Source organism: Thermochaetoides thermophila (assembly GCF_000221225.1).
Source record: "Thermochaetoides thermophila DSM 1495 unplaced genomic scaffold scf7180000011820, whole genome shotgun sequence".
Classification (NCBI taxonomy): Eukaryota; Fungi; Ascomycota; class Sordariomycetes; order Sordariales; family Chaetomiaceae; genus Thermochaetoides; species Thermochaetoides thermophila.
Window position 1 is genome coordinate 2,577,766 of NW_006383036.1, and position 26,303 is coordinate 2,604,068.

Sequence of the window (26,303 nt, forward strand, 5' to 3'; positions counted from 1 at the left end):
ACGCCAATGCTCCCCCTGATTCGATAAAGGACAGTCTCCGGCCGTCCGTTGAGACCACCTCGGTCTAGTCAACTGGCCTCTTCACTTTACTGGCTTTTTATCCCTCGTCGTTCCAAATCCAAAGTGCCCGAGTAGTACAGAATGCCTTATGCGACTATCCTGAGCCCTGACTGACCCAACAGTAGACCATGTGATCCGGGAAGATACAGCGTATGGAATCCAACCAAGTCATTTTGATCCTAAATAGTCCTCGGGTATGGGGTTAAGTTCCCGGTCGGTAGGCCGTTCTCGGGCTTGCAGGCTGCAGACCGGAGTGACCTTCGGGTCTCACCGCTATGAGGTCGACAGTTCGGTGGCAGCGGAGGTCTGAGGTCTGCTTCCGGAGCCGAAGGCGCGAACTAAACGGGGGCACAGCGTTCACCGTAGCTGAACTTACGCTACGTACTCACCAACGCCAACGTGCAAAGAAAAAAAAAAAGAAAAAAGCACATTCGTTGGCCTCGATCTAGGGGAGAAGGTACCCACCCACCCAGATTTAACCGCCTCGAGCCCAAAGGTAGGCCAACAATATAATAAAAAAAAATACCGAACCTGGAGCCCGTTGCATGATGCAAAGATCTTTGTTGAGGGACGAACGAGGTGGTCGCCTTTGACAAGGCCAACCTCGCCCATGCTCACAAAACGGAAATATCCCATTCGACCCAATTGATTGGATGAATGATACTCACCACCCTGTTTGTGGTAGCCATATCGAGCGGCCACCTGCTGATCTGGTTGATGACCGAACGGTGATGAGGACATTGAGGCCGGTTCTTATCCCCCTCGCTGTTGTGATGGGCGAACGGAGCAAGCGATCGGACGCATCGGGAACATCGGAGGGGTTTGGATCATTGAAGCCGGCCATGAGCGAGGGGGACCCGAGGGGTGAGGCCGCGAGGCATGACGACGTGGGGAAGGTTGAGCGGGGTTGCCAGTCATTTCCCTGCTTGGCAACGTTATGCTGAGCGAAACGTCAGGATGCTAGTTCTCCAAGGGTTGGCTGTTCGTGGGGGGGGGGAGGGTCCCACTGAGCTGGGCTGGTAGGGCATCGGATGGATCTTTCGGATGGTTTGATCGTTTGTCGCGAGGCTTAAAGGTGAGTTTGGGCAGTAGAGCCGAGGTTCGGAAATATATCAGGTTGGATGGACAAATACGAAGGCACTCTACAAAATCATGGATTAGAAATGATGGGGGTTTTGGGAGGTTCGGTGTGGTAGTGAGTGAGGATCAACGGTGCAGATCATGATGTAGTGAATACAGCGTTGCCTGCCTGCCGGTTTGAGTCTTTTATTCATCTACAACGTGGATTTGAGGGGGCATGGAACTTCTTTTGTTCTAATCAGACCCAAGGGACAAGGCTTAACGTTCCCATTGACAGCTGGCTCAGCCCAACCGGGCCTGACCGACGCCCAGTAGGTAGGTGCACGGGCGCGGATGGAGCCCGGTGTGGGTTATGACGCCAGATCTCCATCTCGATGGACGGGATGTCGGACGGCGTGGCATCCACAAAGCGGATTGTTAGATTGAGGATATCTTGGATCGATCGGTTGGCAACAAAACAAGCCACTTGTGTTGCGCACAGCAGCGACAAAAAAGAAGCGCCCACGATCTCGAAGCTCGTTTGGCTTTCTAACAAAGTTCGAGATCCATTTTTGAAAGTGGGGCTGCAATTGAATGAGCCGAACCCCACACCATGAACCCGACCTTCTGTGTACAGGGGTTAATCACCATTCAGCAGCATCGAGTCCACTCTTGCTGGGCTGCCTGGCCCAAGAGCGGACACTGCCACCCGGAGTTTGAGGTTCACAGGCCACATCCGCTCATGCACACTCATCCACTCATTCCATCCAAGCACAACAGTTCGTCAGACAGCTCAGGTCAGTTCGTCTCTGACGCCGTTGTTCGCCGCTCGCCGTGGCCCATTCCATAGCCAGGCCAACCCAACTTGAACTCAGCCCAGGTCGCCTTGCAAACAACAGAGAGAACAATGCTTCCATTGCAATCCAATCGTTTTTGTCTCTTCAGCCCCGGTAAAATCACCAGAACCAACGCAGAGCAGGGGTGAATCGATCAAAATGCATGGGAGATGCACCATCCCACTGGCAGTGCCCACTTTTGGTGCTTCCTTGCCCACTATGCCCACTCACCTGTTCCCTCATGCACTCACTTGACCAGTTAACCAGAGCAGCGGACTCGTGGCATGCTCTGCGCTTGCGCTTACTCTCGTCGGTTCTGTCGATAATTGGACCTGAATGACTTGAATGGATGATGGTTTGCACCTTGCAGGTTTCTGGCATCATTTTTCATCTGGCATGCAGTGCCAGTGGGCACTGAATGAGTGGGTGAGCGACGGGGACGATGAGTGAGGACAAGGACGCTGTGAGCTAAGTGAGTGAACGCACTGTTCGTCCATCAAAGTTCACCGTGTCACCATCCAAGGCTCAGGGTGTTCGGGCTGTCAATGAACGTTGTTGCTGCACAACGCAATGCAGCTCGGTTGGGGTTTGCAGCATCCAAGCCACAGGCAGCGAGCCACAGCGGTGATATCAATGCGATGCCATGAACCACGGGCATGCCGGCTTTTGCTCGTCATTCACGCCATCTTTTGAGGAAAAAAAAAAAAAAAAAGAGAAAGAAAAAGAAAACAACCGAACTCGGCCTGAGTGCCCATTTCGACGCTTCAGCTTACAGAACGGTACCGTACTTACGGTTTGCTGCCCCAAGGGGACTGGGCATAATGCATCATCATCATCATCATCATCATCACTAACTGGTAGGTCAGTAATGAATAGGGTAATGTAAATGAGTGGATATCGAGATGACTTGTTCCTGCGTGGCCTATGGACCCCATAGCGAGCAGTCAACGTGTGTGCATGTGCCTGATGCCAGGTACAAACCTGATGATGAAATGTGGATGCTTGATGAACGGTGAACCGTCCCTTCTGTTCGTTGCGTTCATCCAAGGTCCGAGGGCCAAAAGTCAGGTCCCAGATCCCAGACCGCAGGCCCCAAGCCCCAGGCCCCGGAGGCAACGTTTGGGGCTGATGACAGCAAACAGGAAAGCTTGGAACAGTAAGTTGTGGAATGGATGGCGGCTGTGTTTGCTGCGTGTTGTGTCTTCGGGGGCGGACTGCGGGCTGTGGGCACCTGGCATGAGAGGACAGGCAAGACTTGCGTCCCCATCTTCCGTCCCCCATATCCTGGCTTTGGCGTCGGGCGCTTTCTTTTCCACGGGCACAGTTCCCAGTTCCAGCCCCTTCCACCTTTCCACTCTTGACTCTTCTCTATCCACTCTTCTCACTCACCTGCACTCCCTCCCTCCCCCCCCCCCGGGCCGGCGGCATGCCGCATGCTTCCATGACCAAGTTCCCTGTCCCGCCCTTTTTAAGCCTTCCCGTCCCCTCCACTCTCGGGCTCTTGGTTGCACACTTGAAACCATTCCGCATTTCCATCCACAAGCACACACCAAGCACTGCTGGTTGCTGCCATCATCGGCGATCCCTGCTCATTCGATATATATCCGATACTTTAAACTCTGCAGCACACAGCCCACACTTTCTTTCTGGCTTCCGGTTCTTCCCACGACGCACGCAATAGCTGCACAGCCTCACTGCCCTCAGGCCCTGCGAAACAAAGAAAACAAACACGTAGACACACACACACACAGACACATACACACTACGCATCTGCGCATCTCTACCTACCTAATCCAGTCTACTTTTGCATCTCCATATCGGCGGCATCATCGGCATCGTGACATTTTAGCCTCGACCCAGCCGATCCGATAGCCGACTGACTCTACACCAACACCAACACCACCGCCAACATGAAGGGCCGCCCCGTTGAGGAGCTAGTCTACGAGTACTTGTTCCCCCGACCACGACAGTCGGATCCGCAGAACTGGAACTCCTTCCTGCAGCGCTGCCTGATCCAAGAGGTGCGCAACGAGACGCACTCCTTCTATGGCCACATCGACAGCCTCGAGGCCAAGTACCCCGGCCTCGACTACACTCATCCCGTGCACCGCATCCGCCTGAGCCGCTGGCCCTGGCATCGCCGGCTGTTCCGCGCCTTCGACGCTCTGCGCCTAACGCCTGCCGAGATCCAAGGCCTCGCCCACTGGGAGGGCACCAAATGGGCGAAAGAGCGCTACGAGGCCGATCACAACGTCATCATCCGCGATACCACCGCAGACGGTTTCCCCAACTACGTCAACCCGGACGATCCCTACTCCGCGCAGTCCATTGCCCGGCGTCGGGCCCAGCGCCAGGCGGCTCGTGAGCACCACCGCCATCAGCACGACGAGGCCGCTACGGAAGAAAATCCCGATGAGAACGAGGAAGACGAGGACGAGGAGTCGCAGAGCGACGAGGACGAGAACGAGGCTGCTGCTTCCTCCATGCGTCTGATTCAAGAACAGATACGCCTTCAGCAGCAGCAAGCTCAGCAAGCCCTCCTTCGGTCCCAGCCGCAGCAGTCCCAACACGCCCCGACGACGACCACGACGACAGCAACCCTACACCACCTGCTCATCGATCCGTCCATCCCGCTCGACGAGGCCTGGGAGACCTGGCTCAAGAATGCCATCGAAAACGGCGAACTTTCGCACGTCACCGACCAGATCGCACGCTACACCGGCACGACGCCGCACACCACAACGCTGACGATCGACGACATTTTCCCTTCGCGAGTGATGGCAGCCGCTCGCGCCGGCCGCTGGGACGAGATCCCACCCACGCTGCACGGCATGATCCGCAGCGCGCTCGAGACGGCCGACAGGAGTAGGAGTGGCAATGGTGGGAGCAGCAGGCCGCCCGTGCAGTGGACTGCCGTGAGATTTACCACGACGGCGGCGCCGCCTCAGTGGGAGCAGGGGCGTCGTCATTGATGGGTTTAATTCAAGGGAGGAGGAGAGGGGTGGGAGGGGGGAAGGAAATGATAGATGGGGTTTAGGGATTGCTGTTGTTGCTAGTTTTGCTTTTAGGTTACGGGTTGGTTTCCGTGGGAGGAAAGGGGGGGGGGGGCCGGCTGGCGTTTCGAGTTGATATCTGGGCTTTGTTTTTTTTTTTTTGTGTTTTGATCACGCAAAGCAAGCAAGCAAGCATCATCGGAATTGTCTTTTTACTTTACTACACACACTAACTGCAACACCCTGCTCTCTACTCATACTTTGCTCGATACACAACACTTAAACATACACACGCACGCAGACACAAATGCACCCACAAACACAAGAGGGGTCCTTTTTAGCACCATCGTCGATTTTTAATTGCCCTTGCCTATTACCTAGCTCACATTGCATTGGACGCGATGTCATTCCTGTTCTTTGCAGTACCTTCGTCTCCCTCACCACCACTACCTACCTACCTAGCGCTACAAGAGCAGAACAGGAAAGCTGAGAAAAAATAACTATCCTCATCGAACGAGAGCGGTCAATTTTCATAGGGGGCAGGCATGGGGAACGTGAAGGGAGGGTGGAGTAGGAGCGGAAACTGGGCATTTGCTTCTTCTTCGAGTCTCGATCTCTCTTTTGTCTTTTCCTACGTCAATAGTTTGGAGTTGATGCGGACCAGGAACATCGATGCATGCCTATATTGCCTAGGTGTGACCACGGAACTACCGGGTACCTACTAGACAACCCGAACGTGGGAAAGACAAAAGAGATTCAAGAGGCTCCCTTGACACTTGACCCTGGGACAAAAAATGGGATTACTACCTAGCTAGTCAGAGAAAGAGAACAAACAAAAACAAACCAAACCCAGTTCCGCGTGTTGACTTGCTCGTTTTTCCTGACATCGGCTTACGGATACTTTCTCCTTTTGTACCGCCGCCGTACCGGGGTTCAAGCCTACTCCTTCAATGTCTTGGTCATCCATGGACGCAAGGAAACGGCGATCCTTCGAAGCCAAAAAAAAAAAAGTCGAGCCAACACAACCGCTAAGACTCGCTTAACTCAAGGCAGCAATTACAGAGGTACTCGATTTAACCAGCCAACCAACGGGCAAGACCATGAGTTCTAAGGTAGTTGCTGATCAATCAAGCCCAATCACGTAGGCATTCAAGAGAGTAACGGAGGCAAATGGTTTGTTGTTTGTTGTTGTTGTTGTTGTTGTTGTTATTGTTGTTGTCGTCCCTGTTGTGTTGTGTTGCCAGCTACAAACCGCATGGAGTATAGGACCAATTCTGTGGGTAGAAGGAGTTGAAGAAGAAGGATGAATGTTGTTTACTTATGGGGACACCACGGTGCTGGTGGTTCCATTGCGGAGTGTAGTTTTGCTTTTGGGTGGCTAATTGCTTTTTCTCGAGTTGAGTTGTCTGTTGGGTGTTGTACGTCTAGTGTGTGCAGTTGAAGGGTGTAGCAGAGCACTTTAGGTGCCTACGTGTTTAGTTGCAACTATCACCAACATGGGTAATTGAAGAGAAGTGAAAAAAAAAATCCTTTGCGAGTTGATTGTAAGAAAAGAGGTACAAGCAGTGGTTGGATGACAAGAAGCTTTGTTTGCAAGTTGATACCGTAAAGAAGCGAACCGATTTAGACGAGGACAATACAAAAACTTGCTCCTTGGGAGACATCTCAAGGTAGTCTCATGTATCAGTTATGCGTATGTCTTGCGCCATGGTGTGTAACTTTCAAGAGAAGTAAAGTCCGCTCTGTTTAATTCGTATCTGCAAAGCTCGGTCGTAGAACTACCTCGGCTTGGGAAATATACGTAATGTCTTCTGAATTTGATAGCCTTGATTACTGGCTGGAGCCTGTTCCATATCCCTTGCATACGCTGAAGTAGTTGAGCAAGAGTGAACTTGGAAGAGTATAGAAACCCAATTAGACCAACCCAATCACCAAGAAACTGTTTGAATAATTCTTCGAGGACCAAAACCACATGCCCAACGGATCTCGTCCTCAACAACATTGGACCTACAACTCGAGCCACTTAGATCACTATCAGCCCGTTACGGGCCGCCTGGTTGTGTAACCACCAAGACACCAACCGCGAAAACACGGGGACGAAGCATTTCATCCCGCCAATCAGCCGTCTATATATATCTCAGTCCCGGTATGCTACTAGTACAATACACGAGCCAGCGCTGGTCAGAAGGGGTAGAGAGGGATAACAAGGGAAAAGGGATAGGACCAAGAGAGACACTCATCCGTTGACTTCTTCCGCGACATCAAAACAAGAGACAGTACAGTAATACAATCCATGTCTGCCGTTTATTCTCGAGTTCAGGAACGGTCAGTCAGCTTAGGGCCAGGGCCAAGAGCTCCTCCGCCCAGCTTGTACGACCGCAACCTTTCCCCCCTTGCCAATGCAGATGCCTGATGACAAGAACCGACCGGCAGACACGTAGGCACTTTCTCTCCTTCTCCTCCCTCCCCGCTCTCCCTTCCCTAACCCCCTCACCACCAGACTGGCTCATAGGTCTTCTCAAGAACTCATCCCGCACGCCCATTCCTGATCTCCCCCCAATGCTCCACACCAACCAATCAGGTCATCCGATATGCCTGAGCTGATGTCCATCCCGCCTTTTCCCATAGTATCGTCGAATTTTGGGGTCTCTCTTCCTCAAGCACAGACAGACGGATAAAGGAGGATGTCATAGCGCGAAAGATTGTCTTTTCCCACGTCCCATGTTTGGTCATTGCACTTCAATCAATCAAAGACATAAAAAACAAGGGAAAAATAAATAATAACAAAGGAGAAAAAAGTAACAGCAAGACGGGGCCCGAACTGTCGGGCTTCGAAGGACGGTGGAAATCTTGCTCGAATCCGTGTTTTGTGTGTTGTGGGCTAGTCACTGTGTTGGGTTGTAGTGCGAGGGAACACGACGCCGAAACGGAAAAGAGCTAGTTTATTGAATTTTGTTTATTCCTTGAGCTGCATCAGCGCCTCGAAGTAGGCCTCGAGGTCGAAGTCGGGCGACATTGGGTCTTGGTCAACTGTGGAGAGTAGTCAGCATTCAATCCTGGCTTTATAGCATTATCTGGACATAAGGGAACGTACGGCCGCTAGACTTGACCGGCGCAGTGCCCTGCTGCTGCTGCTGCTGGGCGGCCTTCTGCTTAGCATAGGCGGCCTTGGCCTTCGCTATTAACTCCTCCTTGTGCTTGTACTCAGCAGCCTCGGCGGCAGCTCTCTGCGCCGCGGTGATGCTGCGCTGGTGGTAGATGCCGTAGAAGACGCCCAGGCCCAGGGCGGACCACCGGAGGACCTGTGGAACGCGATATGTTAGCCGGATTGTGCGCCGGAAACAACAACAATGGCTGTGAGCACGAGGAGGACGGTAGAATTATGTGTGCATTGTGTGTGTGCGGGGTTGTAGTAGACAACGTGTCCCACGATCGCGGCTTTGCTGCCAGCTGCGATGCCCCTCCTCCTTCCCCTCCCCTTGTCCGAAGCCCAAGGTCGTAGCTAGGAGGGGTCCAAGCTGTCCTGTCCTGGAAGTCGTAGGAGGGAGGGGGGGGGGGTTTCGCAGCGGACGACGACGTTGACCGAAGACCCCTCGCCGCTGCTAACAACGCCTGATAGTGTTGATTTCCCGGGCCGCAGAGGGGTAACTCACGTTGACACCAGTCGACTTGGACGCCATTGCGACTTATTTGTTCGGATCGAAACAAGGGGTTGGGATGTCGGGTCTCGTGGGGAGCTCTTTGGTCGCCGATGAACGAGCAATTGACGAGTTGGAATTTAAGATTGACGGGGCCCGGGGGCTCGATCGTTTCGTTTCGCTCGTCGATCGGAGGATGCGGTCGCAAAGGGCTGTGGTCCGGTTCGGTCGGCGGATGGGCAAAGAGAGCAGGTCGAGTTTTGAAGCTCGGGAAATGTCGCGGTTTTTTGCTTTCCTGGCTAGGGCCCACTCCCCTGCCCGCGGCCTGACGAAGCCAGGGTCCACTGGAGGGGAGACAGAGAGAGCTGTGGGGTAACCCTAACCCTGGTGTAAGTGACTTGCCCCTCCTTCTAGGGACTCTCTTCTGCTTGTAGCCCATGCTTACTTTTTGAAAGTTTGACTTTGGAATAGACCGACAGGTTCTAAAGAGATTGCATATATACATGATTCTCGAGCCTCTGGCCAAGATATAAAATTCAATATGGAAGCTGTGCACAACTCTTTTGAAGCATCTAGCCTAGAGCTCTCCTACCCATCATAGCAGCATTCGACCCGTATCAAGTCATGATAATTTTAGGCAAATTTTGGTATGTAAGATCAGCTCTGTGAGGTAGATGATTTGAGCGTGCCTTTATGTTAGAGAATATTCATCCTCAATCCTGAATTCTGCCTGGAACTGTCTTATTTTAGGCTCATCTCTGAGCTGGAAGACCGTCACGATTCATATCTATTCTCAAACAGGTCGAATAACATTTCATAATTCTTTCCTAATAACCTTAGCAACTCGACAGTCTTCCATTAGCTATATTGGACTTACAGCGGCGACGGTTATGGTTTTTAAAGCATCCAAGCTTGAGGGGTCCAGCTGCCAGTGTCTATGGCAACTAGGAGACGAAAGGATATGCCGGATTCCATTAAGGTGTTCGTAAAACCTGATTCCGTGAGTTCCAACTTGTTTTCCTGTCACCAAGGCCTCAGACATGACATCGACCTGGGCAAGAAGGTCATGTGATTGAAACACCCCGGGGTTGCTGCAGTAAAACCCCTGCCTCCCCTCCCCTTTGGATCTGAAGTGGGTCCACGCACCCGGGTGGCCAGGCCAGTGGCCAGTCGCGGCGGACGCGATCCAGAGTCGCCGTCAACACCTTCAGCACAGCGCCAACATCCGTTTGCTTGATCGACGGGCATAACCATTGGCTTTGGGAGTAATCTCAGTTGATCACGAGTCGCAGACTGCTACGAAGGCGATACCAATATCCCGTAGCACCCCGCTTGTAATCACCGCGCCGGAGCGACAGGCATCGAGTCGGGAGTCGTTGACATTTGCGCCGCCATTCTTTCTCTCAGAACTGCGATGGCCTAGAAAACCGGCAAGATGCAGGCAAGGCGAGAAGAACTTCTCGCTAAGAAGGCGAGGCTCGCAGAGATCAAGCGCCAGCGGGAGTTAAGGGCCCAGCAGGCTGCCGGCCGGAGCATAACCCCCAGCGAGGTTGGTTCCTCTCCTCCTCCTCTGCACTTTTTGTCGCCCTTATATAACATGACATCGCGTGTGCTGACGGGCGCTCTCCCATCTAGCTGGTCTCTCCGACACCCAGTCGAGCCAACAGCCGCCGCGAGATCGAGTCTCTGATCGACAGCATCCTCTCGAGTTCAGCCGGCGCCAACTCGCCGAGACGGGGCAGTCGGCCGAACAGCGTCATTAGCACTGGCGAGCTCAGCACCGACAATGCCTCCGAAATCACAGCAACAACCACCGGCCAACTGCCTTCGCAGCCCCAGCCCCTATCGACGGTGCCGCTCCAGACTGTCTATGAGTGCCCACCATCGCCGGTGAAGGAGATTATTTCCTACAGTAAGGGCGTGCAGACGACCGAGGAGTGGACGCCCCGCAAGTCGCGTGGCGTGGGTGACTCTGACGATGAGGACCTGGGTGCCGCGGCGTCGCCTAGCAAGCGGCTAAGCAGGAGGGAGCGCGATCGCGAGGAAGAGCTGCGCGAGAAGATCAGGAAAGAGATTGAGGAGGAGCTCAAGGCGACGAAGGAGCTCGTGGCCGATGGCGTGCTTAAGCAGTCAGGGGCCCAGAATTTCCCCGTCCGGGCCCTCACTGCCGAAGAGCTGGATGCAGTGACCAAGTCGGTCGAGTTCATGGACTTCATTGACCGGTCGACCAAGGTCATCGAGAAGGCCCTGGATCAGGAGTACGACATTCTCACTGATTACACGCTGCAAGTACACGACGTTGAGGATGAGGATGAGCAGAGCGGCAACGTGGGCGGCAAGGGTCGCAGGAAGGTCAGAGAGATTGCGCAATTCTACGACGAGCGGTGGTCCAAGAAGCGAATGATAAGCTCAATCGACTTCTCCCCCAAGTTCAGCGAGCTGCTCCTGGCTTCCTACACTAAGAACCCCACGGCTCCCCACGACCCAGACGGTATCGTCCAGGTCTGGAACCTTCATCTCCACGACCGGCCCGAGTTCGTCTTCCACGCCCAATCCGACATCCTCACCGCCAAGTTCTCCCCCTTCCATCCCAACCTCATCATCGGCGGCGCCTACAGCGGCCAGGTCCTGCTCTGGGACACGCGCGCGCGGTCCGCCCCGGTGCAAAAAACCCCGCTTACCGGCTCCGGCCACACCCATCCCGTCTACTGCATCGACATCGTCGGCACGCAAAACGCGAACAATATCATATCCTGCTCGACCGACGGCGCCGTCTGCGGCTGGAGCGTCGACATGCTTGCCCAGCCCCAAGAATCCCTCACCCTCCTCGCCCCCTTACCCGCAAAATCCGAGGACCTCTCCCCGACTTGCATGGCCTTCCCCCAGGCCGACCCAACGTTCTTCCTTGTCGGCACCGAAGAGGGCACCATCTACCCCTGCCACCGGTACGACCGGGCCGGCGCGAAAGCTGGCGTCGATCCCCGCGTCAGTTATCGCGGCCACGCTGGCCCCGTCATGTCCGTTGCGTTTCATCCCGCCCGTGGACCCGTCGATCTCGGCGATCTGGTGTTATCCTCCTCCCTCGATTGGAGCGTCAAGCTCTGGAAGGTTCGCGCGCCCGCCGCGACGTCGGGTGTCCTCTCCTCGGGGTCCGTCACCTCCCCCTCGGCAGCAGCGGCAGCAGCCGCCGCCGCAGCCGCCGTCACGGCCCCGCTGCCGGGCAGCACGACCGGCTCACTAGACTCCCAGGTCACGCCCCTGCTGGACCTGGTCCGCGAAGACGTCGTCTACGACGCGGCCTGGTCGCCCATCAAGCCCGGCGTGTTTGGCCTCGTCGACGGGGCAGGCACGCTCGAGATATGGGACATCACCGTCGAGACGGAGGAGCCCGTTGCTCGGGTCGTGCCGACGCCTCGGAAGGATAGGGGTGCTCTGTTGGGGATGAAGAGTCTGAATAAGGTTGCTTGGGAGCCGAGTGAGGGGAAGAGGTTGGCTACTGGGGGGTTGGATGGAGTGGTGAGTATGTTTGAGGTTGGGCCGGATCTGGGGGGCAAGGAGGGGTTGAGGAATGAGGATTGGGGGACGGTAAAGAAGCTGGTAAATAGGCTTGAGGCGGGGGGCAGTGTGGATGGAGTTGGGATGTAGGAGGTGTTGGAAGGTAGTGTTTGAGGAGGGGTTTTGCCTCCACTTTACAGGGAGTGTGAGATAATGATGGATATTGTGATCAATACCGATGTTTATGCTTATTATATTGGCTCGAATGGTTTTGACTGTCTTTAATGACTGCAGTTTTAAAGACAGGGAGCATGTTTAAATGCAAAACCATCGGTTTATGGTTGCTATCAGCTTTAACATTTTCAGGTGCTAGCTTTTGTCCCTGTACCCAGTTAAATAAGAAAACTGCAACCTAGAATACAATGTAGAAGACAGCAGAGAGCACAAAAAAAAGAGAGTAAAGAGATGACAAGGGCAAAACATACAACACGGGGGATTCCCCAGTCGTCACCGACCTGAGTACTAACCCCGCCCTTGCTGGCTTATCTATGGGAGAGCGGACGGGATCCCGAGTTTTCCAGCAGGTATGGTCGTATGTGCTATGTACAAGCCAATTAGAGCATTGATATTACTGCAAAATACAGAACCATCTAACTGTTCTAGTAATGATCATGTCGGATGTTGGCAGGTTTTCATCGTGAAAGGCAGTCAACCCCTAACCCTGAGGCTAACCTTGAGGCTTTGAGGAGAGATTGCTTATGTAAGCAAGAGATCCATTCACGAATAGTTCGTAGTTAACTCTTTTCTCTTCTTGCGAACTCCTCTCTTAAGCAAATGTTCTTCAATTCTTGTTTGGGCATCTCACTTTTCTCTCTTCTCATGTGATTGCAAGCTGATCTTGTTTGGGAAATATTGCTGTGCCAAGGGCGCAGCCAAGACCTTAACAAGCTCTATGATGGTATGTGCACGGGCCATGTCGGAGTTTCCAGCCGCCGAGGTGGTTCGTGCGGACGCCGTTTCCGGGAGTTCTCGGCAAGGATACAAAATTTTCTTAGCTCAACATGGTTCTGAGTCGGAAAAACTGTACGACCAACCGCGCACGACGTCGCTGGCCAACGCCCAGCCCTCGGATGTCTCGGGAGCACGGCGCCGATTGTGTCTGCGCTAATGCGGAAGGCTCTCGATCGGCGCATCGGCTGCTGAATCGCCGTCGTTCATGGTTCATGTCCTCTTCGTCGGCGCAGCAGCTACCGAGACGATACACTGATAGTCAAGCGATCTCATCGACGATCCAGTTTCCGAGCACGGAGGTGCTAGCTGAGCTGAGCTAAGAAAGGGAAAGGGTATTACCTCATGGATGCCGGCGCACTAGACCCCGTGCTCCGCAGTGTCGATGCTGCGCGGGCGCAGGTTGGGTCGGCAACGGCAGCGAGCACGGCGAATGTCGGTACCAACAACACTAATGCTAATGCTAATGCTAATGCCGGCGCGACGCCGGGCTCGGCTGGCAGTAGCTTGAGTTCGATAACGACTGCAGCATCAAAATCCTCATCCCAATGGCCGTCCCAGCCTCAAACCCAATCCCAAGCCCACGCGTACGCACATCCCCAACAAGGCCCCGAAGCAGCTCCATCGCAGTCGCATGTTCGCTCCCCCCAAACATCCACACCCGCATCCACTGCTTCCGGCAGCCAGCCATCCCCTGCCGTCGCGGACGCCCAGGCGAACAGCCACAGCCAAAGCATCCCCGAAGACTGCTCTTCAACCCCCGGCGCCCATGCTCCCGATAATAACCTCTCCTCCAACGAAGACACCCAGCATCCCTCCGACCCCCCTAACCCGCACGCCAATAGCAACAAAAAGCCCCGCGCCTGCGAGTCCTGCCGCAGCCTCAAAGTGCGCTGCGACTCTGACCCGTCTGATCCGGAGGGGCCGTGTCGCCGGTGTGTGAAGGCTAGAAGGCAGTGTGTGGTGACCCAGCCCACACGTAAGAGGCAGAAGAAGACGGATAGCAGGGTCGCAGAGCTGGAAAGGAAGATCGATGCGTTGGCAGCCAGCTTGCATGCTTCGAGGGGCGGGCTGGGAGCTGGATATGCTGTTCCTGAGGGGGGGAGTGCAGGGTTGTTCGGGTCGGGGGTTGGGAATGGCGGTCCAGGAGGTGCTGGAGATGCGCAGGAACAGAGAGGTTTGGGAGGTAGTGTTAGTGGAGTTGGAGGAGGTAGGTATGTGAATGGGAGTGAGATTGGGCGTAGTTCTCCTGCTGCCGTGACAACCAGTACAGCGCCTCCTCCTACAGAGTCGAGGCCTGCTGTGGCGGGACCGACGCAGCAGGGTACAAAGAGGAAATTTGACGAGCGGAAGGACTGTGAAGAAGGAGGGCTGTTCATCCGGGGGCCTTGTCCGAGCATGGCGCCGCCTAGCTCTGCCCCTGACCGGGACGACACCCTCCGGGAGAGGCTTCGGGAACGCGAACTAAACCACCCACAGCAGGACATCGTGGACCGGGGCATTATCACGATGACACTGGCAACCGAGCTATTTGCCCGCTACAACCTACGTATGTGCCAACATCTGCCAGGCGTAGTCTTCCCTCCAACCATGACGGCTGCCGAGCTACGCGCGACGAAGCCAACGCTCTTCCTGTCCGTCATGGCCGCCGCGTCCTCCGAGCTGCCCAACCTGCAGCGTACACTGACCAAGGAGCTTATGGTCACCCTCGCCGAGAAGATCATTGTGCTGGGTAACAAGAGCTTGGAGCTCGTCCAGGCCCTACAGGTCGCCGTCATCTGGTACTGGCCTCCTGAGCGTTTCGAAGAGCTCAAGTTCTACCAGCTCGTCCATGTCGCTGCCGTCATGGCCATTGATCTTGGCCTGGGCCGCAGAAAACAGGCCCGTCATCCGCTCAAGAGTAACCTTGCCATCAGCTGGCGCGACCATCCCCTGCGCAAGTCCCCATTACCAGACCCGACCACCATCGAGGCCCGTCGAGCCTGGGTAACATGCTACTTCCTGGCGACTAACACCGCCATGGCTTTGCACCGACCTAACCTGATCCGCTGGTCCCCCTTCCTGGCCGAATGTATCGACGTGCTGGAGACGTCACCCGATGCGGCGCCGACCGATCGCCTGCTGTGCCAGCTAATCCTGGCACACAAGCTGGCCGAGGAGGTTGGCGTGCAGTTCTCTATGGACGACTTCACCACCACCCCGAACATCGCTGATGCTAGGACGCAATATGTGCTACGCGGGTTTGAACGTGAGCTGGAACGGCTGCAGAGTGCCACGCCCAAGGAGCTGCAGCAGCCTTCGCTGCGTATGTCGTATCATGTGTTGAGTCTGTACATGCATGAGATCGTGACGCATCATGATCCGTATGATGATTGCAAAATGAACGCGACGGGCGATGTCTTCCTCGGGTCAGATGCGCCGTTGACGGTAGCGCATATCAACGCCCTGTCGGCCTGCTTGACAGCCATCGACGGCATTTTTGATGTTTTCCTGTCCCTCGACGTAGCCACGATCCGCTGTTTGCCCGTCTTCAACTTCGTCCGGGTCGCATATGCTGTCGTCGTCCTCATCAAGATGTACTTCGCGGCCTCCTCGCCCAACAGCGAGCTTGGCAAGGTTATCAACCGCGACAATATGAAGGTCGAGCAACATTTGGAGGCGCTGCACGAAAAGTTCAGGGCCACAGCAGCCGATGAGCGTAGCCGGCCCGCTGCGAAGTTTCTCGTAGTACTGTCCTTGATCCGGAGCTGGTTCGATAAGCACAAGCAGTCCGGCCATGCGGCGCAACCACCCCCTTCTTCGGCGGGTACCCCTCCGACACCGTATCCGCAAAAGCAGAGCAACGGAGAGAGGACGGGCTCCAGCACACCTGCTCTGCCGCCGTCGTTGCCACCGCAGCAGCCGACTTATAGCGCTGCTGCGAGCACGCCTCTCCAGCTGCTCTCTGAGATCGCGACGAACAATTCAGCCGCCTCAGCAGCAGCAGCAGCAGCAGCAGCAACAGCCGCAGCTAATAGCACACGGTCTGCGTCCGACTTGCTGTCGTCGAGCTCAACCTCTGCCCCTGTCGCCCACAACCCTTGGCTGCGCCAGCATCCAGTCTACGACTCCTCGGCCCCGTCTTCGAGCAATAACCCCCCGGCAACCTCCTCAATCGAACCCCTCCCTTCGTCGTCAACCACGCCTCCGTTCAACACAACAACCCTCCCTCAACACCCACATCCCTCTCAGTCTGGTATGCCATCCCACTCAAGGTCTGCCACAGCTCAAGGAGCTACCCAACCTTCCGCAGCTGCAGGTTCCAACTTCGGCACTACCACCGCCAGCTCAGCCCCAACGCCTGGTAACCCCTTCAACACAACAACAACCTGGTCCTCCACAGCCCCCCCATCAACAGCAACCCAACCGCAATCCTTCCCCACCCTAAACCCGTTACCTTTCTTCCTCTCAATCAACTCCGCCGCCGACTTCGACTACGACTATGCCAATCTGGGCGACGGCTTCGCCCGGGCAATGGATCTCACGCTGAGTGGGTGGGCCGATACGAGTGGGATGTTTCCTGGTATTGGGAGCTTTGGGTTTGGGGCAGGGGCAGGGGGGTATCAGACAGCAATGGATGGGTTGGTTGCCGGGAGCACGGCCGGGTCGGGGGGAAATGCGGAGCAGGGGGCTAGTGGGGGGTATGGGTTTTGAGTTGAGAGGGGGATGGAGGCAGAAAAAAAAAGAGAGTAAGGGGAGAATAATGATTAGGAAGGGATGAAGGAATGAGTATGATCATGATGAATGCTAATAGTAAGAAAAACAGGATTGCAGACTTTTGTGGCTGGAACTAACTAGGAAACTGTTGCTCTGACTTGAAGGGTTCTAGGTTTCAATTATTTGCCGGTCGAGGCGCTGTGTTAGTAGGCGTTAGATTTTTTGAGATCGAGGAGGATCATTTTAAGGTATACCATTTAGTTTAGTTTATGCTTTTGTAGATAAGTTACCGCTTTACTCTCTCGGGCACTACCAAAATGATAGATTAGTTTGGGTCGGGAATTCAACTCCAAATCAAACCCGGCGTCCAGCGCAATGCAAGTTTGAAGCCGTAAGTCGCAGATGCTAACTCAACTATGCTTTATTGTATTGAGCAGGGTTGGGACTATATAGCCTGTTGTGCGATCCTGTTCATCGACATCAGGCTACTGCAAAACTTGAGCCTGCTTGTGGTGTGGTAGTAACACGCTGTATACCTAGCGTCTTGTCCCTTGGTCGAGGAAATAGTCTCCCGAGTTGTTGAGAAGCCGCAGCGTCTAATTTTTGGATGGCGCAAAAAGAACTAGCTTTCATCCCAACTTGGGGTCATGGCACCAATGAGGGGAGGGAAGGAAAGGCAGGAAAGGCGAGGTGCGCTGCGAGGACAATAGAGCAGACTGTCCTCCAAACAGCTAGTTCAACTGTGCTCTCTGTCAGTCAAGGCATGATCATCGAGGATCGAGTCAGCTCAGTAATCAGTCCAAGTGTGCCGAGCCATGTATTTCTTGAACTTGGTGCCAAGGTCAAGTCTTTTCATCATCACAGTCCGGTGAGGTGATGGTTGCAGTAACCTGGTCTTGGGTCTTTGTGTCAAGTAGTAGACTGTCCAACTCCAATGCATAGAGGACAAAGCGTTAAATGACAGCCGAGAAAAAGTTCAAGGAGAATCATTTCACTTGTATCCAAGTACTTTTATGTGATTGTGTCAAATATGGAAATGGCAATTCTCAATAATGCTAATACACAGCTAAAACTGAGCCCAACTCCATTGCCAGTCCAGTCTGGATACTCAGGTAAGTAGAAGAAGCACAAAGCTCAAGACAGACAAACAACGCTGAGCCAAGCCGACCCCAAAAGCTAGAAGACTCCAGACTGTTTTGTGCAAAGACTTAAAACACTCTGATTTGGTTGCGTTAAAACAAACGTTTCATATCCCTTCGCTCACAAGTGGTTAGTCAACGTAATAGAGAAGTAGCACATCCTTGATTCATTTCTGCCTTCCTTATGCCTATCGCCTCATGTCCATCCTGAGATAGGTAATCCCAACCATGAACCCGAACCCAATGAAATGCTCATTTACTCATGTTGTTGACGTGATGTCGCCCAGATGACCGATCCTTGACCGAACCTTGCCATCAAGTAAACGCCAACTATTGCTTTCAGAAATTTTTGGTGGGGGTGATGCCTGCTTATGGTGATGAGAGCCCCAACAACCCATTCATTCCAACCCATTCCAGTCCAGTCTGGAGTGGCAAACTCCCGTTCAGAGTAAACGCCTAACCGTTGCGATTCAAACAAATCAAACGCCGAACAAAACCCATGTCTCAAAGAGAGAAAGCGTCGAGATAAATCCTTTTGCTTCCCAGGGGTGGAAAAGAAAAAGAAGAAAGACAGTACTCGAACAAGAAATATCAAACTCAGCGCAGAGTATGCATGGAAAACAAACCAAACGATATCCACGCAGTCATGTTAGTTAGTCCATATAAAAATCTCCCTTCAAGATCCTCTCCTGGAAATGATCCGGCTTCTGTGGCTGACGGGGCTTGGGCGGCTGGGCCGGCGGCGCAGGCATATCTGACACGGACTTGGCCCTATCATGACGAGGGCTAACACCAACACCAGCAGTAGCAACGGCAGCCTGAGGGGCGGGCATAGGAGGACGAGGCGGCGAGCCTGCCATGGAGGCAGAGGGGAAAGAGAAAGACGCCCGCGCGGCGCCGCTCACGGTGCTCTCGGCACGCGACCTAAGCTGATCGGACCAATTGAAGCCTTGGTCTGATCGAGCAGGAGAAGAAGAGAAGAGGTTAGAAGAGGTTCTGGATAAAGTGGCGGTGCTTGCCTGGGACTGGATCTGTGTCTGGGCTTGATGGCTTTGTGTTTGGAGGGCTTGGGCAGACGACATGATCTGTTCCCACGTGTGGCTGCCGCGCCGCATCATGATGCTCGCGGCAGTTGGGGTCGTCGGGGTCGTTGGTGTCGCTGGGGACTGTGGCTGTTGCCTACCATTGAGACCGGGGCTTGTTGGACCGCGGACACTACGCATAGCTTGAGCGGCAGTAGCAGCACCGAAGCTCATGCGGCGAGGGAAAGGGGGCGCAGCGGGACGGGGCTCGTCGTCGTCGACAGCACTCTCATCAATAGAAGAGTCGTTGGTCGACAAACTCGCGCGACGAAGCAGGGCTGACGGGGTCGTGGGTGAGGTACCCGAGAGGCCGATGGCAGCGACGGACATCCGGCGGCGGTGATCACTCATGGCGGCAGTCGCCAGGGGCGTGGCGAACGGCACGGGAGGGACCTGCGAGACGGAGTTGTTCCGGAAGAAGCTGGAGAAGGCGCTCGACGTGATCGAGCCGCGGCGCTGGGTGCGAGCCATCTCGTCGGCCTGGTTGGAGGAGGGCTGGTTTCCGGTGTCTGACAACATCGTAAGGGAAGTAGACGACTACTGAAAGGACAACAGACTTATATCCCCCGTAGGGCTGCAGATGTGGCTCCGGTAGAAGACGGGACGCGGTGCGCGGATCGGGGGTGGCGCACAAGAGCCGCAGACTCGTATGTTCTGTAGCGGGAGATGGTTCGAGCAGGGCGGTAGCGAAGCTGGGCAGAGGGCGGGACGAGCCCGGAGATGAAACGCTTAAATGGGAAGATGTATGGGGGTCGAACGATGGCGGCAGCGGGAGTTGGCGGCGGAACAGATGGACTTGTCTTTGTGTCACGGGCAGTGTGTGGTGTCGGTGGACTGTGAACTCTCTTGGACTGTGCCCGTTTTGAGACCCGTAGATCCTCAGCTCAGCCTGATCGGCACCGTCTCGTTCGATGGGGCGCTGGATCGATGGGATTTGGAAATGATATTGATGGATCAAAACCCTTTCAACCTCTGACTGCCCTAATTTTGCCGTAGAGAGGTACTGGAGCCCCTTGACTCCTTCACTTTCTTTGTCTTCGTCCGCTGCTAGCGGCGATGTTCTGGACCGGGCGGGGTATCTGTGTGACACGGTCACTGACTCGATGGTTGCTGGGGGGGCGGTGACACAGCGATAGTGTCAGGAGAATTGCTGACTGGAAGAAAGGAGAAAAATGGCTTTAGGAAACAAGAAAGAAAGTCGAGAGGGAAATTAAGATGGGAGAGAGCCACATCTCCTCCGATTCAGGAGTCATTGATGACAAACGCACATTCTCCAGCTGCTTGCCTCTATCGCTCTTGCCCATCACAACCAGGAAGCCATTGATGCCTCTGCGATGATCATTGGCAGCATGTGATTTGATTGGTTAGCGTATTTACAAGTGGACTCCCCAGTGTTCATTGAGCCAATCACAGTGAGCCACCCTTCACCGGCCAGGGGTACCTCTCCAGACCCCACATAGTCCCCAATACCGCACGCGCCAGCAGACAAAGGTGACCCCGCAGGTATCTGGTACTTTGCCGCAATAAGAAAGAGCTAAGTCCCGAGCCCGACGTCAGAGCTCCACTTGGCGGGCTCCCAACCGGCCGGCCATGCGGGGTAGAGACCCACCCTGCACGCAGATGGAGAGAAGCAAAAACAGCAAGCTGCAGACAGACGGGCAACGTCGAAGGGACCCGATGGGACGCAGTTGAACGTGAACTGACAGGTGGCAATCTTGGCTACGGATCGGTTGGGATTTGATTTTTTTTGGATTAGAAAGTCTATTTAACGGATCTGTAGAATGGGATCGGTGCAAATGGAGATCCGTGAGGGGAAAAAAGAGGTCACAATGGCCTTGTTGGCGTTGCCCCTCACTTGACCTTGACCTTGACCCGTGGACTTGCTCTTGACCGGATGCGTTGCGTAGTCCCATGGCATGCATCATCATCACTTTTGCCACAGAACAGATATCCGCCGCTGCCGTTTGTCATTGGATGGAATAACGGTTATCGTAGTCTCAGACCTATGCGCATGCTGCAGAGCCACGTCGACTGCTCATCGGTACCGTCGGTTGGAGCAGAGCTTCAGTACGGCAGCACTGATGCATAGAAATTCATCGTGACATGCTCTGGAGCCTCTTTTATTCTATCCATGTTCTCAATAGAGGTAGTTATAATAATTATATGCTACGTAGCTGAGCAACCGTCGAGCAGCTGTAAGATACCTACTCTTTGGATGTACTAAGTGCTTCGAAAGCCGAGAAGTCGCGTCGCCTTTACAAGAAGGATGTTCCATGCCGCAATTTCCATGTGCTAGTCAATCTCCCAGACAGCCTTGGCAAACATGCGTTAGCGCAAGCCTTCAAGCCACGGCTCGCCAGGCCGGAGAGAGGTGGTGTCCCGAGCTTGACGGTGACTGGTCAATCTGGCCGAATGAGATAAAGGGCTTGCAGCCGTTCTCAGCTGAGATTGCGACAGCAGGCCAGTCAATTGTGATATAACTGAAAGTGAATCTAAGCGTGAAATGAAGTCTTATCGGAGATATCCTCTTATCTTTTATCACCGGATGTTGATGGGCACTATATCTTCAAAACTGTAGGAAAACAGCTGGGTATGAGGCTGTAAGATGGCTCATGCAGAGTAATAAATCAAAGACATCACCTGAATGTTCGCATATACGGTTTATGTCTTGTCATACACACCATATGGTAGTGCTGATCGGCGTTGTCGGCGCACCGGGAGCACGGTCATGAATAACAAGGCTCTCTCTCCACAGGATCCAATATTGTCATTGAGTCAGGGCTCCTGATTCTGTTTACTCAAGCCATGGGTCCAAGGTCGTTGATCAACTCTTGGCCAGAGGAGCACCTACTACTCACCCAAGTCCCGAAATCAAGTTTTGAGCCAGGGTGACACAAGGCCTTGGACAGCAACTTGGTCGCGGTCACAGGTAAACATTGAAATTCCATGCTTCTTTTAACTACTTCTTGTTGAGAAGCCCCAACATCAACAATATTCTCTAGACTCCTCGTAAGATACTTCGGAGTCTTTCCTTAGCACGAAACACATATGCGCAGTAAACTACACCAGCCAACGTCACACGAACCCCCGCAATTTGCCCTTGGCTTAGCTCTACGTTCGATCTCGAACTACTCCATAAAAGACCCGAGTGGCTAGCAAACATCTTGCCTCGAACCTGCTACAGCAGAGTGTAGCGCTGTGGAACCGAAAATGTTACCATGTGAAAGGGAAGACGGTACCACAGAAAGGACTAGGATAATAGAGTTACCTTGTTGATTGGAAACGGATGGATGGCCCTGCATGGCTGGAAAGCCTAGTGCACGGTGTGGATGAGATACAGGACATGGTGTTATGGAAGGAAACTGGGAGGGGTTCCTCTAGGCTGGCCGAAGCCAAGAAATAGTGTGGTCTAACAGGTCCATCGCTCCTCCCCACTCAGCAGCCACAAGGTAAACGGCCTGTGTGGGAGGATGCCAACAGGGAGGCAGGTTCACAGGATTAACGCGCCATTGAAGTTTAAGTTTGAGGAGGCTAGATACGGAAGTGTGGATGCCTTGTCTGATGTTGGTTGACGTAGACTGCGATAGTGAGTGATCTGGAAATTCAGATGGGAATATTGTCACTCTTCTGTTCTCTCACTGTTTGCCATACGTAGGAAATAACTATTTGACAAAAAAAAAAATAGGCATTGAAGAAACGCATCCCTTGCTTTCTGAATGGAATGACAGCAATACATCAGGAAAGCCCATGACGTCATGATCCTAGACGACCCTCTACAGTAGGTGTGTGGTGGCAACTGTCGAAGGAAGAATCTCTTGGTTACCCCAGCAACGCAACCCCTGAAGTAAACAGTATATCTCTCCCCATATGCCAGCATGCAGAAGGTCATGGGCGACATCCATATAACAATAACAAGGCAACCGCTGCTATCGTCATTATCATATGGGAAGAGACAAGGCACTGAAGGGGGCAGTCAACAGTCACAAGGCACGTGGATATCATTATACTGGTGTTGATGAAAATGATGCTGGCTGTATTAACTGCCTTTGCTGCGATTTTCGCTGTAGAGATAACAGAAGAGTAACGCTGGCTCGAGGAAGATTACTCCAGATAGACCGATTTTTGTAAAGTCTTTATGTCTTTGTTTTAGTGCGTGAGTGTGTTTAAACATATGGCTGTTGTGTGTTTGAGTGGGTGAGTCTGTGATGAGTGTGAGTGAACGTGTATGTGTGTCTGCTGGTGTAGTGAGACCCAGTGAAGATGTTGATCATCCCACTGATCTCAAAGTTGAGGTAAAGCCATCGACTTGATGGTGACGTGTTTGTCGGAGGAAGAATAGAATTGTAGTGGAATGGAAAAGCCAACTTAGTCCTCGGATTCAGTGGCCAGGGGCATCGGAACGCTTACTGGGGCTCTCGGAGTTGGCTGATAAACCCTCCGGCAAGGGATTCTCTTGGCCAGCTTGAACAACAAGCCGGGAGACGACGTAGTCGGATTCTGAAGGCTCAACCTCGGGAGGCAGGCCAACCCAAACCTTATAGTGGTAATGCTCCCGTTCCATTTCGGCCTCGTTGGCCTCATAGTACGTCTGCGTTGCGTCAATGACCACTCCATCGGCCACCTCATCAATGTGCGAAAGAGCAAGGTTAACATTATAAATGTCCCAGCCTGATAAGCTGTCTGTGTACTCTCGGGATTCGAGATACTTTTTAGTTTGGGTGGTCCTGGCGGTATGAAACTCGTGAAGATCTTTGATCCTCTCGTACCCCGAGGGACCGTAGGCCTCATACCACAACAACAGGGTGGCCTCACCCTGATGTTCTTCCCACTCCGCCTGGCTAATCGGGTCCTTCAAAAGTGGAGGAAGAAGCCCCATCTCAGCGAAGCGTTGGTTGTCCTGAATCAATTTTGGAAGGAGGATGCTTGACCATACTGGCGTTTGGAGCTCGAGTTGAAACTGGTCGCTCAGCGCCAAGTACATCAAGCAAGCGTCAATGACGTTTGCGACCGCCGCTCGAAGAGGAAGCATGTCTGCACCCTCTTCCTTGTACATTAGGAGGAGCCCCTCCCTGAGGGGCTCGTAGAACTTGTCTGCCTCGAAAAGCCAGACATGACGATTGTCATGCTTGCATGGGAGAACTAGCCATGGCAGGCGTGAGAAGTGCTCTCCCAGCTTTTTCGCTGCTTCGTTGAGAGCGGCACAAGCGGAATACATTAAGGAATGAATTTTTAAACATCTGCCTGCTAAGTAGTAGCGAATAGCAGTGAAAATTGGGGCCCCTTCCGGGAAGCGATCAAACTGTATTTTTGACAGCATTGAATTTCCCGCCTCCGGAGAATCCCGGAGATAACCGGGGCAATAAACCCAGTCAAGGGCTATGCCCACGAGCTCAGGATTATGCTCGGGGAGATGCAAAGTGATTCTCGACCAGCAAAAGTTCACACCATCGAGCTTCAGCACTGCTTGGAGCCAGAATGACTCTCGTAACAAAAGCTCAGAGTGGACCGTCCATTGCCGTTCCCCACAAATGATGACAACGTCGGCGCCATGATTGCTGGAAGAAAGACTGCTGATACCCTGATCAAATAGACGGATGGCCAAATTCATTTTCATTCGCCAACGTAGGCGAGGGTTTGGGAGGAAAAGTGCGGATAAGAGTGGAGATGCGATAACACGAATGGTAGCCATCTTGTGTTCTGCTAGCCGTCGACAGAAGCGGTTGCAAAGGGTGGATGAAGACAGTCGGCGGTAAGGAATTTGAGAACGTGGGGAATGCTCGAAGGGCCTCTGTGAAGTTCGTGAAAAGGAGAATGAGCTAACAGAGGCAGAACGAGCCCGTTTAAATGTTGAGGAGTGGGTGCTCACGATACCGCAATCAGCCAGCCTGGGTTGTATTTGGATTGGACAGTGACGGGCCGGTCGACTTTTGGGAGCATTAAGGACAGATTTCTCGCGTTGAATTGCATGCTTTGGCTCGATTTTTGAGCGCTCAGGACCAGTTGCCCAGTCACCTGCATCAATATTCCCATCAATATTCCCGTTTTTGGCATAATTGGTGGCAGACTGCTCGATGAGTGCTGCATGATTTTCTAAGTGAAGTGTGCCGTTTCCATAGTAACGAGGGTACCATTGGGACGAACGCCTGTCATAGATGCGAGATTGGGCTGGTTTCTGATCTGGAGATCCATCCACGTACTTCTGAGAGTTGATTGCGATCCGGTCGTGGAAGCTCTGATCCGTCTGAACTTTCTCAGGGGAGAAGCTTGCAGATGCCCAGCCATCGTCATTGGGACGATGGATGATAGTGGCAGCGGGATACAGACCAATCTCTTTGCAATGCATGCATTTCTGTGCCATCAGCACATGAGTGAGATGGGTTGTGGTAGCGACTGTGCTGGTTAGCAGCCGTTGACTGCACATGTTGTCTGCAGCAGTGAGCACGTAGGTGTCGCTTTGGAAGCAGGTCTGCTGGAGAGCCGCCATCGGTTTGAATGGGGCAGCTGCAGGGTGAAGTTCCGATCGCCGCACCAATTCAGCTTGTGCGATCTCTTGCTGATAGGCACGTTGCCCATTAAGGACTTGTGAATGCAACTTTTGAGCAGTCTTCCGAGTGACTTCTTTTTGAGCTGCCGCTCGCTGAGATGCCACCTTTGCTGCTTGAACTGCCTTTCTCATGGCCGCTCTCTTGACTATGAGGTTTGGGATGGGAATTTGCTGAAGTTTTGGACTCTGTGCTTTGACTGACTCTCCATTCACGGGACTTTGCGTGGTCAACCAGTTCATGGCGTTAGCATTCTTTCGGTGTGTTAAAGGCCCACCAATTGATTTGCTACTGTTCTTGTCTTGGGCTGATTTGACCTTTGGAGTCGAACTCAATCCTTTGACAGCCTCGGCATAGGATACCAGTGGTTGCCGCAGCGCCAGCTTAGGCTCGTCATGACTTTTCTGTTCAGCTGGTTTTACTTTCTCACCATCCAATATCTCTGTATCATGAGACGGGGCTGATTCTTCCGACGCTGCCGGAGTCTCTGGCTCTTGATGATTGACCGCTGTTGTAGTGTTATCGTTCAAGTCTATTTGAGCTACTGGTGCAGTAGGAGTTTGGGGTGCAGCCGGAGTCGGCGGTGTCGTCAGATTGGACTTGTCATCCTCGCTCTGGTCAGAAAGTGGCTTGCTTTTTGGGGCTATCACAGTCCTCGGCCCTTTTTTGAGGGCATCGGCGTAAGAGAATGTCAGCTTCTGAGCAACTGGTTGAATGGAACCCATGACGAGCTAGCCCGACCGCTAGGGCAAAGC

At 53.5% G+C, this 26,303-nt stretch overlaps 6 protein-coding genes across 6 annotated transcripts; 3 read left to right on the forward strand and 3 right to left on the reverse strand.

The window, feature by feature from the left end:
- Positions 1-3,865: 3,865 nt before the first annotated feature.
- On the forward strand, positions 3,866-4,927 carry CTHT_0056970 (uncharacterized protein; the record flags this gene model as incomplete). The annotated part of the gene is made up of 1 exon (XM_006695957.1): positions 3,866-4,927. One exon carries the CDS (start codon positions 3,866-3,868, stop codon positions 4,925-4,927), a length of 1,062 nt encoding a protein of 353 aa, XP_006696020.1.
- Positions 4,928-7,904: 2,977 nt separating this feature from the next.
- Positions 7,905-8,628, reverse strand: CTHT_0056980 (uncharacterized protein; the record flags this gene model as incomplete). Its single annotated transcript, XM_006695958.1, has 3 exons — positions 7,905-7,978; positions 8,043-8,250; positions 8,602-8,628. The coding sequence occupies 3 exons, from the start codon at positions 8,626-8,628 to the stop codon at positions 7,905-7,907; spliced, it is 309 nt and encodes a 102-aa protein (XP_006696021.1).
- Positions 8,629-10,021: 1,393 nt separating this feature from the next.
- On the forward strand, positions 10,022-12,231 carry CTHT_0056990 (putative dynein intermediate chain protein; the record flags this gene model as incomplete). The annotated part of the gene is made up of 2 exons (XM_006695959.1): positions 10,022-10,135; positions 10,222-12,231. 2 exons carry the CDS (start codon positions 10,022-10,024, stop codon positions 12,229-12,231), a joined length of 2,124 nt encoding a protein of 707 aa, XP_006696022.1.
- Positions 12,232-13,434: 1,203 nt separating this feature from the next.
- CTHT_0057000 (uncharacterized protein) lies at positions 13,435-16,782 on the forward strand (the record flags this gene model as incomplete). The annotated part of the gene is made up of 1 exon (XM_006695960.1): positions 13,435-16,782. One exon carries the CDS (start codon positions 13,435-13,437, stop codon positions 16,780-16,782), a length of 3,348 nt encoding a protein of 1,115 aa, XP_006696023.1.
- A 1,795-nt stretch (positions 16,783-18,577) lies between these two features.
- On the reverse strand, positions 18,578-19,525 carry CTHT_0057010 (uncharacterized protein; the record flags this gene model as incomplete). The annotated part of the gene is made up of 1 exon (XM_006695961.1): positions 18,578-19,525. One exon carries the CDS (start codon positions 19,523-19,525, stop codon positions 18,578-18,580), a length of 948 nt encoding a protein of 315 aa, XP_006696024.1.
- Positions 19,526-23,384: 3,859 nt separating this feature from the next.
- On the reverse strand, positions 23,385-26,273 carry CTHT_0057020 (uncharacterized protein; the record flags this gene model as incomplete). The annotated part of the gene is made up of 3 exons (XM_006695962.1): positions 23,385-24,097; positions 25,019-25,084; positions 25,148-26,273. The coding sequence occupies 3 exons, from the start codon at positions 26,271-26,273 to the stop codon at positions 23,385-23,387; spliced, it is 1,905 nt and encodes a 634-aa protein (XP_006696025.1).
- Positions 26,274-26,303: the final 30 nt, after the last annotated feature.